The sequence below is a fragment of the Gavialis gangeticus genome, unplaced genomic scaffold (assembly GCF_001723915.1).
Source record: "Gavialis gangeticus isolate Ggan-Ray unplaced genomic scaffold, GavGan_comp1, whole genome shotgun sequence".
NCBI classification, from domain to species: Eukaryota; Metazoa; Chordata; order Crocodylia; family Gavialidae; genus Gavialis; species Gavialis gangeticus.
In genome coordinates, this window is record NW_017729013.1 from 9412311 (window position 1) to 9431482 (window position 19172).

At 50.6% G+C, this 19172-nt stretch overlaps 1 protein-coding gene across 1 annotated transcript in view; it reads left to right on the plus strand.

Moving 5' to 3' along the window:
* Positions 1–17327, plus strand: part of SSC4D (scavenger receptor cysteine rich family member with 4 domains) — a 39681-nt gene extending 22354 nt beyond the window's left edge. Inside the window, exons 5-12 of the mRNA XM_019511488.1 lie at positions 4841–4912; positions 5633–5947; positions 9513–9593; positions 10491–10565; positions 11042–11353; positions 12217–12294; positions 13247–13593; positions 16235–17327. Coding sequence (XP_019367033.1) covers positions 4841–4912; positions 5633–5947; positions 9513–9593; positions 10491–10565; positions 11042–11353; positions 12217–12294; positions 13247–13563 — 1250 coding nt within the window. The 3' untranslated portion in view covers positions 13564–13593; positions 16235–17327. The remainder of the gene's footprint in view (positions 1–4840; positions 4913–5632; positions 5948–9512; positions 9594–10490; positions 10566–11041; positions 11354–12216; positions 12295–13246; positions 13594–16234) is intronic.
* The last annotated feature ends 1845 nt before the right edge of the window (positions 17328–19172 follow it).

Below are 19172 nucleotides of genomic sequence, written 5' to 3' on the forward strand. Positions count from 1 at the left end.
GGCGTACAAACAATGGGAGTTTGGGACAGCCTCTAAGGAAGACTACTTGACAATGGCCCGCACTTGTAGAAAACAGATTAGGCAAGCTAAGGCAGAAACCGAACTAAAACTAGCTACAAGAATCAAGGACAACAATAAGTCCTTCTTTAGCTACATAGGGAGTAAAAGGAAGACTAATGGGAGTGTGAGGCCTCTGCCCCACACTCCCATTAGTGTGGATACGTGGTCTCTACCACTCAGGAAAAAATGGAACTCCTAAATGACTACTTTGCCTTGGTCTTTCACAAGACCAAGGGGAACAACATGCCAGGTAGGGCACAGAACGAGCAGGGCAGGATTGACACCATTCCCACCATTGCCATAGAACTGGTGTACGATCAATTAAAGAAATTAGACTTCTATAAATCAGCAGGGCCAGATGAACTGCACCCAAGCGTGCTGCAAGAGTTGGCCGAAGTAATTGCAGAGCCCCAGGGAAAGGTCTTTAAAAAAATCATGGGTCTCTGGAGAAATCCCAGAGGACTGGAAGAGGGTCAATGTTGTGCTCATCTTCAAGAAGGGGAAGCTTGAAGACCTGGGAAACTACAGGCAAATTAGCTTACCTTTTATTCCAGGGAAAATCCTAGAAACATTCATCAAAGAGGCTATATGTGACAAGCTTGCAGAAGGCATGATACTGAATGACAGCCAGCATGGCTTCGTCATGGGCAGGTCTTGTCTGACCAACCTCATTTCTTTCTATGATCAGGTGACTCATCACCTGGACAAGAGAAAAGCAGTTGATGTTGTATACCTCAGCTTCCAGAAAGCCTTTGACCTAGTATGCCACGCGGTACTGATCAGAAAACTGGAAGATACTGAGCTCAACTGTGGGACTGTCAAGTGGGTGTGAAACTGGTTGTGGGGTAAGACACAGAGAGTCCAAATGAATGGATCGGTGTCATCCTGACGAGATGTGGGCAGCGGTGTACCCCAGGGGCTGATGCTTGTCCCGGTGCTGTTCAGTATCTTCATCAACGACCTGGATGAGGGGGTGAAAAGCCCATTAGCCAAGTTTGCAGATGACATCACAATATGGGGTTGTGCGGACACACCTGCAGATAGGCTGCAGATACAAGCAGATCTAGACAGGCTGGCATGTTGGGCAGAATGGGACCAGATGAGGATCAACGTAGAGAAATGCAGTGCTGCATCTGGGAAGGAAGAACCCGCAGCACACCTACAGGCTGGGCATTGCTAACCTGACCAGCACTACATATGAAAGGGACCTGGGGGATAACAATAGAGCCCAGCATGAACATGAGCCGGCAATGTGATGCAGTAGCCACTAGGGCCAATAAAACTCTAGCATGCATGTGCTAAAGCTTGAAAGGGTCCAGAGAAGGGCCACCCATATAATCAGGGACCTGCATGGCAAGACTTACAAGGAGAGACTGAGGGATCTCGGACCGTTCAGCCTAAAGAAAAGGCTGACAGGCGACCTGACTGCGGCTTACTGCTATATCAGAGGCATACATCAGGGGCTCAGTGAACAACTGTTCACCAAGGCACCCTGGGTGAAAACTAGAAACAGTGGCCACAAACTCCTGGAAGATAGTTTCAGGCTGAACATTAGGAAAAACTTCTTTACAACTAGGGTGTCCAGACTATGGAACAAACTTCCCCAGAGGTGGTGCAATCATCTACCCTAGAGGTCTCCAAGAGAAGACTGGACTGTCACCTGGCTGGGGTCGTCTGACCCCAGATGTCTTTCCTGCTCATGCAGGGGGCTGGACCCAATGATCCTTTGGGTTCCCTTCCAGCCCTATGATTTTATGATTCTATGATTTCAACAATACATCTCACTCAGGTCTTGCTCTGTTGCAGCAGTCAGATTCTTTCTCTGCTGGGGTTTCCTTAGTGGGGAAGTTGTTCCTTCTCCCCGCTGCACTCAGATCAGGCTCCTCTGCAATCTCCCTGGGGCCTCTTCCAATGGTGCATGGAGCACGTTAGACTTATATTTGACACATTGGTAATGTGGCCCTTCTGCCACAGGGCAATGGTATGGAGCATGTCGGGGAGCAAGGCCTCACTCCTGCTCCTTCCATGCAGCTTAAGGGCAAAATGACCCCCATCTTGCAGTTCCTCTTTCCCACTTCCTCCCCTGCTAGTCCTTTAAAAAAAAAAAAAGTCTGTAGATTAACCCAGCTCTCTGGGTCCGGTTATATCAATTTCCTCTTTGACTTCCTCCATTAAAATGCCAATTTGAGTCAGTTCTACTGACTTGTCCCTAAAGGAGAGTGGATCTGGTGAGGGAATCTCCTTAACATCTTCCACAGTGAACACTGATGCAAAGAATGCATTTAGTCTCTCGGCAATGGCCCTGTCATCCTTTAGTGCCCCTTTTACACCCTGACCATCCAAAGGCCCAACTGACTCCCTGGCAGGTTTCTGGCTTCTAATGTACTTTAAAAAAATATATTGTTACCTTTTGTGTCTCTAGCAAGTTTCTTCTCACGTTCTTTCTTAGCTTGTCTTATTACAGTTTTACATTTGAGTTGCTAGAGTTTATGCTCTTTTCCTTATTAGGATTTGACTCCTACTTTTTGAAAGAACTCATTTTTCTGCTCACTGCCTCTGCAACTCTTCTATTAAACTATGCTGGCTTGCTTTTGGTCCGCTTTCCATTTTTTTTATTTGTAGTATGCATTTGCTCTGCGCCTCCCATATGGTATTCTTAAGCAGTTTCCATGATGTTTGAATGTTCTTCACCTCCTGTCTAACTAGTTTCCTCATTTTGGTGTAAACTCCCTTTTTAAAGTTCAAGATGATTATGGTACATTTTCTCCTCGTCTCCCCTCCTACATGGATGTCAAACCCAATTGCATTGGGGTCACTATTGCAGAGTGGCTCAGTAACAGTTATTCTTTACACACAATTCTGTACACTGCTTAGGACTAGGTCAAGAATGACCTTTCCTCTTGTAGGTTCCAGGACTAACTGCTCTAGATAGCAGTCCTAAAACTTCAGATTTGGTCTCTGCATCCCGACCTGATGTTAGATTGACCCAGTCTATTTGTGGATAGTTGAAGTCACCCTGAGGTTCCCTGCGGGGTCTGTTTTGGATTCCTAGTTGCTCACAGACCAGGGCAGTTCCCTCTCACACCTTCTTAGCATGATCAGCAGATGGAGAGAGTATGTCTGGGAGGCCCAGAGCTGTGGCAGATTGCAAACAGCAGACAGAACGGAGCTCTGATTCCCTAGGAAATGAGGGGCAGGAGGATGCTCTGGAAAAGGTAGGTTGCTGGGTGGGTTAGCTGGTTAAGGAAGGGATCCAGGCTTGACTAAGGAAAGGAAGTACTGTGCCAGCTGACCTGGGGGGCAAGGGATCCTGACTCTAAAGACACAGCCACAAAAGGTGTGTAGGAGGGTTTGGTGAGGAGCAGGGAGCTTTGTGATAGGGGTAGTTAATAGGTATCTGAGCTGAGCTGAACTACTCAAACTTTTTGGAAGTATGTCCCTTCCTGGTTGTAGACGGGATGATGAAGAAAGTAAAGCAGACGCCTGGAGCTGTATGAAATAATTAATGGCCTGTGCTTTGAGGCAGGGTTCCCTGAACAAGACAGGCTTTTGACCTAGAGCAAGTTACCATTCTGCCTGACAAACGCAGCTCCTTCAGGTGAACACTCTGATATTCCCATCTCTTCAGGGAGCATCCCTCACTCAGAAACATGACAACAGAGAAGCAAATGAGATGTACAGAGTGAGATAAAAGTAGCATAGAGGCAAAGCTGCTTGGTTAATAATGATAGTTAGCACTGGCGGGGAGGGAAAAGTGCCCTTCACTGTACCCCAGAACACTGCACCCGTTTCTGAGTCATCCATAGTCCTTCTGCAGCTCTTCCATAATGTTAACTGCTCCATAGAAACACCAGCCTGGGGTAGGAAGGTAAACGTCACTATCCCCATTTTGCATCGGAGCAAGCAGAAGTAGAGAGGTTATGGGCTTTGCACAACTGTGCGCGTTGGTGCTGGAGTCACAAGTAGATCCTGAAGGGTCATTCTCAATGTGCCAACATCAAGGTTTTAAATTGACTCTCACAACATGTGCTGATTTCCTTTAGGCCCCAGCTCTTGGAGTCATGTCTTTACCTCAGCTTTCCCTTTATGAAGTAAGTTTCCAGTCCTCACTGCTATGGAGAACATCTTGAAAATGTGCAGGTGTTCACATAGTGTCCCTGTTGTGTGACCTGGAGGCTCAGAATGAAACCAGAAGGCAAATACAAGGATTCCCAAATGATTATGGATTTTTAAGCTAGTCTCTTGCTCATGGGCATCTAGCTTATGTTTCCAGAGAGCTCAGTGCTGGCAGTACTGTTGACTCCTAGTTATGTGATCACTCCACTGGGCATTGAACATGGCCCTCACTTGGAGTGTATGGAGGGAGCACTCAGGACACTACCAGCCACCAGCTGAGCATCTGGCTCAAAGTGCCTTCTCTTCATGTACAGCAGTGTTAATATGAGGGGTGAAATAACAAAAAGAAATAAAACCCTCTTTTCTCAAAATATTCACTTTCAAAAGTGCATTTTGCTTCTAGTCACATTCCATGAGTGTTTGCTTCCCCACTGTGAGATTTGCATGCCTACAGTCTACTAGGTATGTGTGCATGGTTACAGCACTATCCTGTGTGTGTACACACGTGTGTGTGGTACACCACTGCTCTCCTGGTGCACTTGGCTTGGCTGGTGACCATGGTGGGTGTATGTACACACAGCACGTGTATTCATTACAGTGTGTCTGAGAGAGAATAGTGGCCGAAATGCATAGACATTCAGAAATTCTTTGATTCAATTTGCAGAGCTCTTGCCCACGCAAGCGAGCAGAAGACCAACCAGCAGGACTGTAACAACCTCACTACAAAATGGGAAAAGTAAGCCTTTCCGAGCATCTCCTCCCAGCCACCCCCACTGCCTTGGAAGCGCTCACAGTTTAGTGTCTCTCTGTCAGTGGCCGGTAGAGGGAACACAAGCTGTGCTGTAGACTCTTTCCTCACATACTTTCACCAAGCCTTGATACCTCCTGCAGTAAAAGATTATCCCAGTGAGGTATCAAGGAGCAGATCTTCTTGCTCTGGGACATGGTGTCTCTAGGCCCATTGGCATGTGTTGCTGCCCTGTGAAGGTTTGTGCCTGACTTGCTGCTTTCCATCACATCTATGCTGCTTTCAGTACAGCCTGCTCTTGTCACTCCCCTGTGACTAAGCTCAGTGCATGTCTGGCCCCAGCCACTATGCTGCACCCAGGAGCATTGCTGTGAAGCCTGCTTTGCACGGTCTCCCCTGTCCCCCATGCACCAGATCCTGGAAGTGAAGCCATGCAGCCACCACAGGTGCTGGGCTTGTACCCATAACCCTGCCTGTGACAGTGACTCTGGCACCTGCTCACTACTGCACGTTGCTTTAGTGTTGACAGCTGGCAGCTGCAGAGCAGAAATGTGTGGGTGGAACATGCCTCAGGTCAGCGTTGCTTAGCATGGAGGCTGTGCAAACATGCCTCGGGGGTCACCTGGAGCGCTTCTGCCAGTGAGGTGTGATCTAACCAAAGCAGGGGGCCCATGGGGAGCACTGACCCTCCTCCCTTTTGTCATCCAGATGATGGGAGCATTCGGCTGGTGAGCGGGACTGATGCCTGCCAGGGCAGAGTGGAGATCTACTACCAGGGGCACTGGGGCACCGTGTGTGATGATGACTGGGGGCTGGCCGATGCCAGTGTGGTTTGCAAGCAAGTGGGCTGTGGCCATGCCCTGGACTACAAGAGCAATGCCTACTTTGGCTATGGCACAGGGCACATCCTCCTGGACAATGTGAACTGTGATGGAGGTGAACCCTACCTCTCGGCTTGCTACAGTCTGGGCTGGGGCGTCCACAACTGCGGGCACCATGAGGATGCGGGGGTCATCTGCACAGGTAGGAAAGCAAAGCAGCATGGCTGGCATCTTTGGATTGAACAAGGGACCCCAGGAGCTCTAATGACCCCAGTGCTTTGTGGCTCAGGTGCAGAGTAAGGCAGCAAAACACCCTGACCAAAGGGCTACTTGTGTTGACCAGTTGTTAGAGGAAAGGTTCAGGAGACCAATGAGGATTGTCCCCTGCAGTCTGACAACTCCTTGGGGCGGAAACTGTCTTTAAGGCTAGGGACAGACATTCAAAAATCCCAAGCCTGAATGTATTCACTTTTTGCAGGTTAGTCTAAGCTGCACAGCTTAAACTGATTAATTACTGGACAGACATTCTCTGTTAAACCAGGAAATGCAGCTACACGCCTGCAATGGCTGAAGCCAGAAGTTAGGGTGCTAGAGCATGCCTTCCAGCCACTCTCAAAGGGGAGGGAAGAGAGATGCTGTCCAAGGCACTCACTCCTCCCCGCTGGAGCGGATGGCAGCCAGTAGCCAGAAGGCAGTGGGGCAGTTGCTGCCAGACTGAGGAGTGGAGACAGGAAAAAAGTCCTTTCTGTGAAGCAAGCACATATTAAACACAGTAATTTGCAAAGCATACAACAGGGAACTACCAAAAATCTTTGCCTAAGCTAAGATACAGCCCAGTAAAACACAGCATACACAACTTAGTCTAACTTAAAATGAAAACCGGCAAGACAAAAATTAGTCTTACTAAACCTGAGGGCAGTGTTTCCTTACAGCCAGACATTCAGCAAGGCTTTGCTTAGGTATTCCCACCTTTTACATGTTCTGCTTTATAATGTAAATGTATTTACATTTTTGCATTTTTTGGGGAAGCTGTCTGCAACTTCCCTTAACTACATCTCCAGCATGTGTGATGATTGTCAGGTCTTTGCCAACACTTCCCACCTCCCAGTCTGATCCTGCAGGTCTTAGCTCTGGGCTCACAGGTGCAGGGTTTGGATATGCACACATGGGACTAGCTGGCCTTTCTCCCCCTGCTCCGGGATACGCTGTGAAATTAATCCCCTCCCTGCCTGACTGCAGGCAAGTCACAGAGACTGCAGCCAAACCCCTGGGGATTATGAGAGAGAAAGAGGATGGAGGAAGGAATTAACTCAGGGGCAGGCAATTATTTTGGGTGGAGGGATGCTTACTGAGTTTTGGCAAGCCATCCAGGGCCCCATGACATGTAGCCGGGGCAGATAAATATTAATTTTCTAAATTTTTTTAGGGGCCCTGTGGGCCAGATAGAATGGCCTGCCAGGCCACATCCTGCCCACAGGCCGCATTTTGTCCACCCCTGAATTAACTCCATCCCTGCCTGGCTGCAGGCAAGCTGTGGAGGTGTGGCTGGGGCTGGCAAACCCCAGCTGTGGTCCCTAGTGTTTGCTAGTGGGGGTGGGAAAGAGGACAGAGAGAGGAATTTGCCTCAGGGGCCATGGCAGGCCAGCATCTGGCCACACCCTGCCCCTGCTCTAGCTAGAGAGCCCAGAACTGTAGGAAAACCAAACAGCCTTGGGAGCTGGGCAAAGAGGTCCAAGAGGAGGTCGTTGTAGTAGAGGGTGAATCATAAGCACATAGGACTTAAAGGGGCCTCCTGGATCATTTAGTTCTGTCCCCTGCTATTGTAGAACCCCTTTCCTACAGTGGAGAATAACTCTGGCAATGGAAGGGCTCCTGGCTGGACGAATGGGACTGGAAGGGACTATTGGCATTGGGGGTGAGGAGTGGACCTAGGAGTTATAACATGAAAACTGGAGGCTAGTGTGGACTGGCCACAGGGAAGGAAATGGAATATTGTTATAGCATACCCCAAAGTCAAGCTGACAGTAATGCCCCAGTGCCAGGCCCTTCTCCCATGCAGTCTGTAGCCCTCATCACCGCAGGAGCTAAGTGCCTCTCACTCTTCAGTGTCATCATCCTAACAACCCCAATTAGGCAGGGCAGTGCCACTGTTCCTCCAGACTGAGGCCCAGAGACAGTAAGTGATGTGCCCAAGGTCCCACAGGCAGAAAAGGGGACTGAGCCCCAGTCTTAAGTGAGGGGCTTCCACCAAACCATCCATCCATCCATCTGTCCTTACCTGCTGGCACTGGGGAGATCTTGAATCTCACAGTTGAAGGCGGGGGAGGCTGGAAAAGCCATTCTTAAGGGAAAAGATTCTCCTGCCTGCCATTGCCCTGCTCTGCTGGGTGGAAAAGAAGCTGTCTGGTCTGGAAGTGAAGGATGAGCTGTCAGCCGGGCTGTCTGTGGGCCAGTGCTGAGCAGAGCCTTCTCCCCATCTTTACATGATGTATTTCTGCCATTATCTGTTGATTACCATTTATAATATTAATAATCCCCTTGGATTTCTTTATTATCGTGGCTAATGACTGGAGGACTAAGTGCCGTCACTTTCCCTTTCCAACTATTAACTAACAAAGAGGATGATGCTGTGAGAAATGGGCAATTTTCTCATACTGCTCCTTTCTCCCCAAAATATCTGTCATTTCTCTTCCCTGTTGCCAGGGAGAGGGAAATACTGGTCCAAGAAAGCCAGGAGCCTGGGGAGACAGCCAGGAAGGGCAGGGCTATTCTAGATGGGTCAACAGAGGAGTCTTTGAGGGGGAGCACCAGTATCAATCCCAGCCCATTGGGTGGAATGAGTGGCTGTTTGAATGGGAGTGGTTGCTACTATGTGAATAATGGGCTTTACCTCTGATATAGGGTGTAATGTTTGCTTAGCCCCTGTGAGAGACAAATGCCCTTAGAGCAGCAGGCCCCTGCAGCAGGCTTGCAGTGATGGACAGAGCTGGGCTGGGGTGACCAAATAGGGAGACTTTTTACCAGGCTGCTGGGCACTCTTATACCCTCTGCTTTTCTCTGTGCTGTGCACCCCACCAAAGGTAAATCTTGGTTTGAACGCATCAATTATGGAAGGGAGCTGTTGGCTCACTTAGGTCAAGTTCTGGAGATGACTTGGGCCAAGTCTCTGTTCCAGCCCTCTCCCCACAGAGCCTTGCCCCCTGCCAGCCCGCAGCACAGAGGTATTCCTACAGTGGGAGCTTGGCCACCTTGCACTTAAAGTAGGCAGCAGAGCCCTCAAGGCAGGGGGAACTCTTTGCTACCAGCCTCTGGTTCAACTCCATACACCCCACTCCACATAACCACTAGTAGCAAGGAGCTGTGGATGAGCTGTGGTGGCTTGATGTCACATAGAGATCCAACTAAGGACCTCTAGCCTGGAAAGTGAGAGCTTCCTTACCTTAAACTAACACTGCAGGTTTTCTCAGAGAGAGCCCTAGCACACCCAGGGCTTCCAGGGATTAGTCAGAGCAACCAGGCACCTTCAGTCAGGAGGTGATGTAGCTTCATTTGGTAGGACAGAAAGTGCTGAGCCCTTGTTCCCAAGGAAACGGCTGGAGAAGTGGGAGCCAATAAGAGCAACCAGGAGAGTGTAGAATAACATACACATATTTCTTCGTTCTCCAGATGGGATCCCTTCTAGCTGAGCCAACTCTTGAAAGGCTTCTGTGCAGCCTAGGCAATGACCCTTGTTCATGTAACCTCTGCCCCTCTGTGTGTCCCTCCAGGGCTGGGGATGTCAACAGTCACACCGTTCACCACCTCAGTCACCTGGGAGTATGGAGAGCCTTTCACTGGCACTGCCACAGGTGAGGCCAGCTTTCCTGTTCAGAGGGGATTTGTGATGGACCCTGCATTCACACTGTCACGAAGGCTTAAAGTCACAAGACTGGTGCCTGGCTTGTGGTAGCTACAGTTCTACCCCTGGAGTAGTATTCTCCTATTGAGAACACAGTTGTCATGCAAATCTGTTTGCCATTCTTACTGGATGTGGAGAAACATGGCTAGGATCCATGATCCTGGGTTTTCTCTTGTCTTCTGCCTTGGAGTTACTCCTGGAGGGCCTAGACACACCATGGGCATTTATATACATGCTCCAGAAAGAGGGGGGTGGGGTGGGCTCTGACAGCCACTCTAATTAAAGAACCTAGAACGCCATGTGTATCAGCATCCCCATGCTGAAAAATGGCAGCAGAGGTGCTTTAACTAAAGCTCGTCAAATCAATTAATCGAGTCTGCACTAATGGACTGTAATTACAGTGCATTTGGGCAGCCTCCCTGCATGTGTATAAGCGCCCCATGTGTTTACACTGGTGTAATTGACATCAATTTTCTACATCAGTTTAAATCACATTGGGAGCAGAAAGACAACAGCTATCCCAGCAGAGCTGCTCATAGTAAAGCCAACTCATGGGCTGCTGCCTTGCAAAACAAGCCTCTATTGGGTTTAAGCAGTACCAACCCCTCTTGCTAGCTCTGTGCCAAGCAGGAAATCTCAGCCTTGGTACTATGTGCCAGGAATCCAGCAGGACTCATTATCTTTTATGTACGTGGTTGCATTGGGCATAATCCTACCATGGTGCTTTTGCAAGCCATTGCTTCCAGAGAGCGAGCTGCCCTGCTGCCTTTAAGTAAAGAACAGCAATGAGACAGCTTTCTTCCTGGACCTTTCTTCTGACTCCTGAATCTGGCACTCATCTTCACAGTCACTGATGGCAGAGATCAGGTCTCTCCAGAGACTGAAGTGATGACGACCGCTATTTTTGCCAGGGGAAAGAAAAGTAAGTATGGTCGTGCCCTGCTGCTCTGCATGCACTGGGACTCATTGAGAGATTGTCTGCCAGGCCAGGTAGGCATGTGGCACTCAGGCGTCATGCAACTGCCATGCAAAGCCAATGAAAGCCCTGTGGTCACACCTGCTTAGGCCCAACAGCATCAGCTGAGCCCCTACTCAGTCACTGCGGATACTGCCAGTCTCGCCAAATGCAGCGTGTTGCACCGTTAGATGGTAGCACAGGCAGTGGAGGTGACAAGACCCAGCATGCAGCGTTCCACAGAGTCTGAAATGGAGCATGCTTCCTTGGGCCTCCCTTGGCATTACAGATGAGGGCAGCAACTAAGCACTTCACAGAAGATAGAGCTGCCCTGGGCCCAGGAACTGCCCTCCCCTCCTCACCCCATGCTGACCTTCATCCACAAATATTTCAGGACACCCCAGCTTCCCCCACCACCCTCACTTGCCTTCTTTGGCCATCAGGTGGCAGCATCCGGCTGGTGAGCGGGAACAGCAGCTGCCAAGGCCGAGTGGAGGTTCTGCATCGCAACACCTGGGGAACGGTGTGTGATGACGACTGGGATTTCGCCAACGCCCAGGTAGTCTGCAGGCAGATGGGCTGTGGGTCTGCAGTGGTGGCCACAGTCCTGGGGTATTTTGGCTACGGCACCGGGCCCATCCTCCTGGACAACGTGGATTGCGTTGGCACAGAGACCGACCTGGCGGATTGCTTTAACTTGGGCTGGGGGCAGCACAACTGTGGGCACCATGAGGATGCCGGCGTGATATGCAGAGGTGAGATGTGTGTATAAGCTGCAATGCAGCTCAGGCTGCCCCAGGCGACAAGATCATGGTCACATAGTACATGTGGTTTCAGGCTGTATCCAGCTCTCATCTGAGATCAGTCAGCTAAGTACCTGGAAAGGGGACAAAAGCTTTCCTGAGCCCCAAGGAGCTCTCTTATCAGATGCAAGGGTGGACTTGATGGCCTCTGCAGTGAGCGCCTTTCATGCAGCCTGGCCTTGCTCTGACCCAGAGCCCTGAGCTGTGCTCACTTCTCCACAGCTGTGCCGCAGTGGTGGGGTTTGGATGCAGTCGCATTCAGCCCAGAGTTCAGGCTGGCATCCAAGGGCACTGGCATTTCCCAGCTCTGTCTGTGAGACTCTGGCCCAGCACAGTGGGAACCCTGTGAGGTCACCTTGTTGTGGACGTGTCAGTGGGACCCAGAGGGAAGACAGGCCCCATCTGCTTCTGAATTGCCCCAAACCAAGATGTCAAAGTCAGATTTGGGAACCAAACCTGCACCACTGACAGTTCAAAGGGGCTTGGTCGGGAGGTCCCAGGTTGGGCCCAGTGCCTGGTTTGGAGGCAGAAAGCATACTGCACCCACTGGGTGTATTGCTGTGGCACGTGATGGGTGGAGCCTGCAGGCAATGCCTACGGATTTCAGTGTCTGCTTTAATGGGGGACTTGCCCATTCTTGGCTTAAAAAGGGCAATGCCCCTCAGCTCCCTGTAGCCCACCCTCTCTCCCTAACTTATTACCTGTGCCTGTCCTTTCTCTGACACTGGTCACCAGTGCTATGTGACTCCAGCCAGGAGCCTGAGAGCAGAGATGTGTCCTCATTCTTTTTTCCCCTCCCTCCTTTGCTGAACCAGGTGTGGATGACTCAGGAGACCATTTCAGAGAAGATACGTATGTGACTACAACCTCAACCACGACTCGTCCCAAGGATGGTATGTACTCTGTGCAGCCAGTAACTCCTTCCTAGGTGGCTTCAGGCAGCCACGCTGGAGAAGTGCTCTGGGGCCTGTCTTGGGTAGCAAATCAGACAAGAAAGTTTTTAAAGGTTCAGACCACTACAGTAGGAGTCACTACTGAAGCACTGATCATAACCAGTGCAACTACCTAGGGGTAGCAGTCGTTGCTCTGTTGGCTCCCTTGACATTTTTCAGGCATGGATTTCAAAGCAGCTTGCAACTGTTCATTATAACCTAGCCACACACTATCTCCCTCAGGAGGACAGGGCAGTGGTAGAGGTGATGTGACTAGACAAGCCCACACAACAAAGCCAAGCCAGGAATGGAGCCCAAGTTACTTGATTTCCAGTTGCGTGCTGTGTCCACTGGACCATTCTCTAGATTCCAGATAGATGTTCCTCTGCCCTAGCCAGTGGGCCACATTGCCTGTCATTTCTGGGTACCTGTAATAAACGGAGGCATTACAAGCGTTTCCACAGCCATAGCTCCCAGGAAGAAGGGAGGCACTTCTCAAGTGAGCAGTTGAAGCACAGGAATGGGGCTCAGGACTCCTGGGTTCCAGTCTTGTGCAGGCCCATTCACCTCACTAAGTCCAGCTGACCTGTCTGGACCACAGCAGCAGTTACCTGCAGTAACTGCTCAGGGCTGCGAGACCTCAGGAGTGACGGTACTGCTGGGAGGTTCTAGGCTAGAAGCTACAGCCTGAGGTCACTTGCTGTCCTAGCAGTTGTGTAGGCTGAGTGCTGCTTGCTCCTCTGCTAACCAAGATCAATTAATTAATTAGGATCAATTAAGACAGTCTCCCATGAAGCAGCAAGTGCTTCCTAGGCCCATCTCTCTGCAGTGCAGTGAGACGCCGGAGGCTCCTCTCAGAGCTTGGAGGTTCTGCTGGGCACTGACCAGGTCCCCCCGTGCTCCCTGCCCCTAGGATTCCTGCGCCTGGTGAACGGCAGCCACCGCTGCGAAGGCCGCGTGGAGATGTTCTTCCTGTCCCAATGGGGAACAGTGTGCGATGATGCCTGGGACCTCAAGGATGTCAAGGTGGTGTGCCAGCAGCTGGGCTGTGGGCATGCCGTGGCGGCCTGGGGGGAGGCGCACTATGGCCAGGGCATCGGCTACATCTTCCTCGACAACCTCAAGTGCAAGGGCAACGAGGCCTCGCTGCTGCGCTGCTCCCACATCCGCTGGAACGTCCACAACTGCGACCACTCGGAAGACGCTGGCGCCGTCTGCAGCCTGCTATGACCCTGCCAGCCGGGAGAAGCTGTTGCTCAGGTAGCGCCAGGCAGTGCGCCAACCCCTGGGCACTGCCCCCCCTTCTCTCCGTGTTGGGCCAGTATAAACCCATGAAAATAAGGTTCCTGAATTGGGGCACATGGTGCCACTGTGACAAGTCTTCAGGGTTAGCCACTCCCTCTATTGACAGGACATCAGCCAGTCCCAAGGCTCCTGTGCTCCAGCCTCTGTGCTCATGGCCCTCCCTCCAGTGCCATCCTCCCCCTGGCGCTCTGCCTGCATCCCCCATCTGCGCCCACTGTCCCCTCATGCTCACAAGATGGTTGGCATGTGATCCCCAGGCTGCATTTTGTGTTTCTGTCATGCCTGGAGCCCCTCACCCGTGGCCATCGCCCTATACTCAGGCTCACTGCCTGAGCATGACTGGGAATGCCTGGTAGACTGAGCCCTGAGCACATAGAGCATGGGAGAGATGGGCAGGAAGGAAGCGTAAAGGGTATAGGAGGAGGGGCAAGTCTGGGTGGGGTAGGTACTGTGGGCCAAAGTGAGGGTTTCTTTTGCTTCTCCCTTTCTCAAGTGGTGTCACAGGAGAGCTCCTCCCTTCCCTCCCCTCTTTTTCCCTCCCCTCCCCAGAGCTCTCTGCTGGGCTGACAGATCACCCGCCTGACCACAGCCCATCCACTTCCCTGTATCAGAGGTGGGCAGCCAGCAGAAACCCCCATTGTGAATTGTTAAAAAGCCATCAGCAACACATCCAGCCTGCTGTGAAAAAAGCAGCTGCAAATAATGCCCCTTAATGCACCTTCAGGGCTGGGCCAGCTTAATGGGGCAGTGAAGTTACAAGGAGCCAGGCCTAACAGCATCCCTGAGTGGCTGGGGGGGTGGGATACCAGCAGGAGGTGGAGCCTGCTGATCCTGATCTGCTTTCTGTGATGGCACAAGACCTGCCAGTGCTTGGGAACTGTTCCCAGCAGAGCACAGAGCCATGCAGGGAATGCTGAAGCCATGAGTGTGCTCTGCAAGCCAGGGAGAACCTTTGGCAGAGGGGGACTTGACAGCTGTAATTTGCTTGACTATGAAGAAAGATTAAGAGGTGCCTTGATTGGAGGGTAGAAACAACCTCATGGCAAGAATATAATGGAGGCAAAAGGGCTCTTTAATTCAGCAGTGAAAGGCAAAACAAGAATCCGGGGGCTGGCAGCTGATGCACATGCGTTTGGCTCAGAAATTAGGCACAGATTCTTAACAGGGAGGGTGAGTCCACCTTAGAACAGACTCCCAGAGACAGTGATGGAGCCTCCAGCTGTTGATGGGCTCATATTAAGACTGGGTGCCTTGGTGGAAGAGGTGCCTTAGCCACACACGGGTACAAGCTACTGGCTCAGTACAGCAGTAGCTGCATGAAACGTAAAGGGCCTGTGAGAGACAGGGAATCAGACCCAGTGATCTGATGGCTCCTTCTGACCCTGAACACCAGGAATCTAGCAAGATCAAAGTGTGTCAGAGCTACCAATTTATCCCCATCTTCAATGCTAGGATTAGGGGCATGAATTCATAGGACAGAGCTGAATGAAGAATTGCAAGGAATAACTTAGTTGGATATTGGACTGGAGCTCATGGCAGCCATGTTCTGACAGCAGTGCTGCCACTGGCCTGTAGGGTGTTCCTGAACAAGTCACTGTGCCTCTATGCCTCAGTTTCTCCCATCTGTAAAATGGAGACAGTAACTCTGACTTCTTGTATGAAGTATTTTGAGCTCAATGGACAGGAATTGCCAGCTTAGAGCCAGACATCCTCATTTAGAGCTGGGCCTGAAATTGCTGCTGAAATACTTTTCTGTCAGATAATGCCACTTTGAGATTTGCCTTTTAAAAACAAAACAAAATATGAATTTAAATAAAAATCTTATTTGCAAATATAGGAAAACCTGTTGAAAATGTCAAAACTCCCAATGTGAAGGTTTTGGGGGATAAGTGTATTTTTGAAGTGGCTTTTAGTCATATGACTGACTTAATTTTATATCGTGACTTGGGACAAAACAAATTAGAATCTCATTTTTTCATGGGGCAGCAAATCTGTTTTCCAATCATAGCTGACTGTTCCTGAGCTGTCCATGAATGTGACTCTGAAGTTCTCCAGCGGACTTGTTCTCTGCCTTGTCTGTAAATTTCTTTCTCAAGCAATTCTCTGTGGATCAAGCAGGTATAATATACTATGAACAGTCATAGATTTGTATCACAGAACCATAGAAAAGTAGGGCTGTTAGGGACCTCAGGGGGTCATCTTATACAATCTTGCACTGGGGTTTTGTCATGATGATAGCTCCTAGAAACTCCAACCAACCAAGAGGACCCCATTGTTTTGGGCACTGATCAGACCTACAGTCCCTGTCCCAACCAGCGTGTGTGGAGGAGGGTGCTGTGAGGTACAGCTGAGTGTGGAAGGGGTGGTGAGTGTGGGGTGTGATGAGTGTAGTGGAGACACATGGGATGTTGTGAACTTGAAGTGGCAGGTAACTAGTGCCCATGGCACAGCTTAGAGCTGCTTCTCTCCATCTGCCATGTGCCAGGGCCAGAGGAGTCAGGATCTCTCAGACACTCCCTGCCCAAGTTGCTTCGTAGATGATCCAAGCTAGTGGAAAACCCTAGCTCCGAGCTAAAGCTCCTGTTTTGTCTTTCAGACTGAGGCTGGCCCAAGCTGCAATGGATCCCAGATGCCAGTGGCACACGGTGCAAGGTGGGATGGTTCCCAGCACTGCCATCCACAGGATGCGAACCACACGTTCTACACACCTGTGTTCCCTGTACATCACTGTATATAGCACAGGGCTGTATTGAGCAAGGAAGCCCTGCCCTGCCCTGCAGACCCTTCCCCTCTCACCTAGCCATTCACCCAGGCCAGTTCCAGGTGCCTGGCTGAACAGGTGCCAACCAGTGCCTCCTGGTTGCCCGATACCCCAGGGACACAGAGCAGAGCTGCTCAAGTCCTCTGGGTTGGTTCCAAGGCTACTCCCTATGGTGGGCAAGTATGGATCAGAAGAAAACCCTCAAAGCAAGAGGGAAAATCACTGCCCAGTAGAGTCTCACTAAGAGAAATGGCAAACACACAGATGCCCAGCAACCAGAGCCCATGGAGAATTCTGAAAACTTGAGTATCATTCCAGCATGGGTCAGGGGACTGGGATATCTGCAGAGCCCCTGAAAGATACATTTTTGTTCAGACACTAGAGTGATAATGGCCACATCCAGGCAGGCTCCCAAGTGACTTAGGAGCCTCAATACAGCCCTATTGTAAAGATACTGGAGCACCCTGAAGCTGCAGGCTGCAGAGGTGGGTCTGTCTAGCCACTTGGTCATGTATTTCACTGTGCTCTGCTCCTGTTCTCAGACCATGCTGGAAACTTTGGGGTCTCCCCCAGCAGGCTGCCATTCACCTTTGGTCATTTTTCCACCCTGGAGGCTGGTGCAATGTTGTCCCTAGGTGTGAGGGAGGGGAAGTTTTTGCTTACTGACAAAGGATTCACTCCCAGGACTTGCATGCATCTGCCTGGGCCATGTGTTTGTGTGATTCCTTTGTTAATCAAGTGGGCGTGTCCCGGGGTTTTTCCACTTTTCTTACATGTTTTTGTGAATAAAAGCCCGTTTCAAGTGTGCTTAGAACAAGCAGGCTTGTCTCTGAAAACCACAGCTCAGTTAGCTGCGTTTCAGGCGCCGGTGGTGACAGATGGCTTATGATCCCTTGCTGTCACTAACAAGTGGAAACAGAGGGGCCCAGTGACCCAGGCTGAGTCCATGGCAACTCCATTGATCTGGGTGGAATAGCTCAGATCCATGCCTAATGGGATTTTTTTCCAAAAGCACCTAGCTAGTTCCCTAACTCCTATTGGTTTCATGGGGATTTGGAGCCAAACTTACATAGACATATCTCAGTAGATGCCTCTTTGTCTCATGAGGATCCCAAATAACTGGCAGCATGTGTCAAAGGGTATATGAACCTCACACTGGCCAGGAAAGGGCCAGGTCCCAGCCTCCTCACAGGATAGCTGTAAAAGGTATCAGATGCTTAGAGACAACAGGCTGCCTGAGGACTGTGGCTGCCAGGGCCTCCCGAGGAAGGTCTGAGAGGCAAATGGCTTCAGGTAGTGAGACTGGGGGTAATGAGGATCATGGTGTGAAAGATGGTGTGAAGAGGAGCCAGACTCTGGGCCCTCAGCTCTGAGAGCAGCATTACAGTGTCTGTCCCTGTCTTATCCCGGAAGTGGGATGCACTGGGTCACCATGGGCGGCACGCTGACCTTGCAGGAGATGGAGCAGGCCTAGTAGCATCAGTGTGGTGAGTCTTAGGCCCCAGTCACTCTGAGCCTGGCTGTTACTCCCAGGTTTAGTCGGGACACCTGCCATGCAAACAACCATGCATCCAAGCAGGAGGAAGGGCCTGGGCTGCAGTGTAGACTAGCTCTGTGAAGAGCTTTCACAGGCAGCGAGTCCCCTCCCTTCCCTGCTTCTCAGCATTCCCTTCCCCAGCGTGGAACCAAAATGGGTGGAGACAAAAGACCAAATTAAAACCCGTGCACAAAAACTCTGGGCTTGCTGCATAACAACTGGAATCGTATTGCAGTAAGTGAAAGCAAAACCAGGGGAGCTTTGTCTGAAATAAAGCAGCTAAATTGCCCCAGTTTAGCATTCATTTACCATGGGGTAACTGGGTGCATGGAATCAGCTGCTCTACTGTAAGTCCCCACCCCCTATACTGCTCATTTACCTGTCTGTGCCTTTGGACTCCAATAGCTTAAAGCCAGTAAAGGCTGGTGATCATCTCATTGACTTCCTGCATCATGCAAGCTCCCATCGCTCAGCAAGGCAGTAATCAGGGAAGCTGGAGAGAGCCTCCGGCCAAATGCCAGCTCCAGCTCTTCCTGGCCTCTGCGTCTGAGTACCTCCATGCTGAATGGGGCGGGGGAGGGAGATGTTTTTATTCATGACCTAATGCAGTGCAGAGTTAGCCCTGCCCTGGAGCCTGGCACTGTGAGTAGAAGCAGGCGGATTCTGGTGAAGGGAAAATGCTGCACTGCAAGTCTGAGGCCAGCGCCTTTTGTCATCAGGAAGCTTATTTTCAGGGGGATGATGGCGGAAAGACTTTCTGTGAGACAAGTGCAGCTCATCAAGCCCTAACCTGGGCTGAGGAAAGGGCTTCATTGTGTGGGCACTGGCTGAATCTGATTGATGCCCACAAAACAGGCACATCCCACCTAGGTCCTTTTGTACTTGCCCACATAAGCATTCCCTCTCCCCACCCACCCCCTCCTCATTTCTCCAGCTCTTGCCTGGAGCAACTGCAATTCTACATAGATCAATACCATTGATTAGTTCCTTTCTTCATCTCTTAAGAGGAGATGGTGGTGCAGGGGTTGGAGAGAGAGAATAAATATTTCACAAGGCCTGGGCAAAGGCTGCAGTTATTTTGGGTTTGGATTTATGGCCTATTAGGAATAAGGAATGAGTCTTTGCCGGGAGAAAAAGGCCATTAATCCAGGTTGAAGGAGCACAAATGATCAGGGGAAATGGAAGAGATTTAATTATTTTGCTGAGTTCCAGGACAATACTCAGTTTCTAGACTGG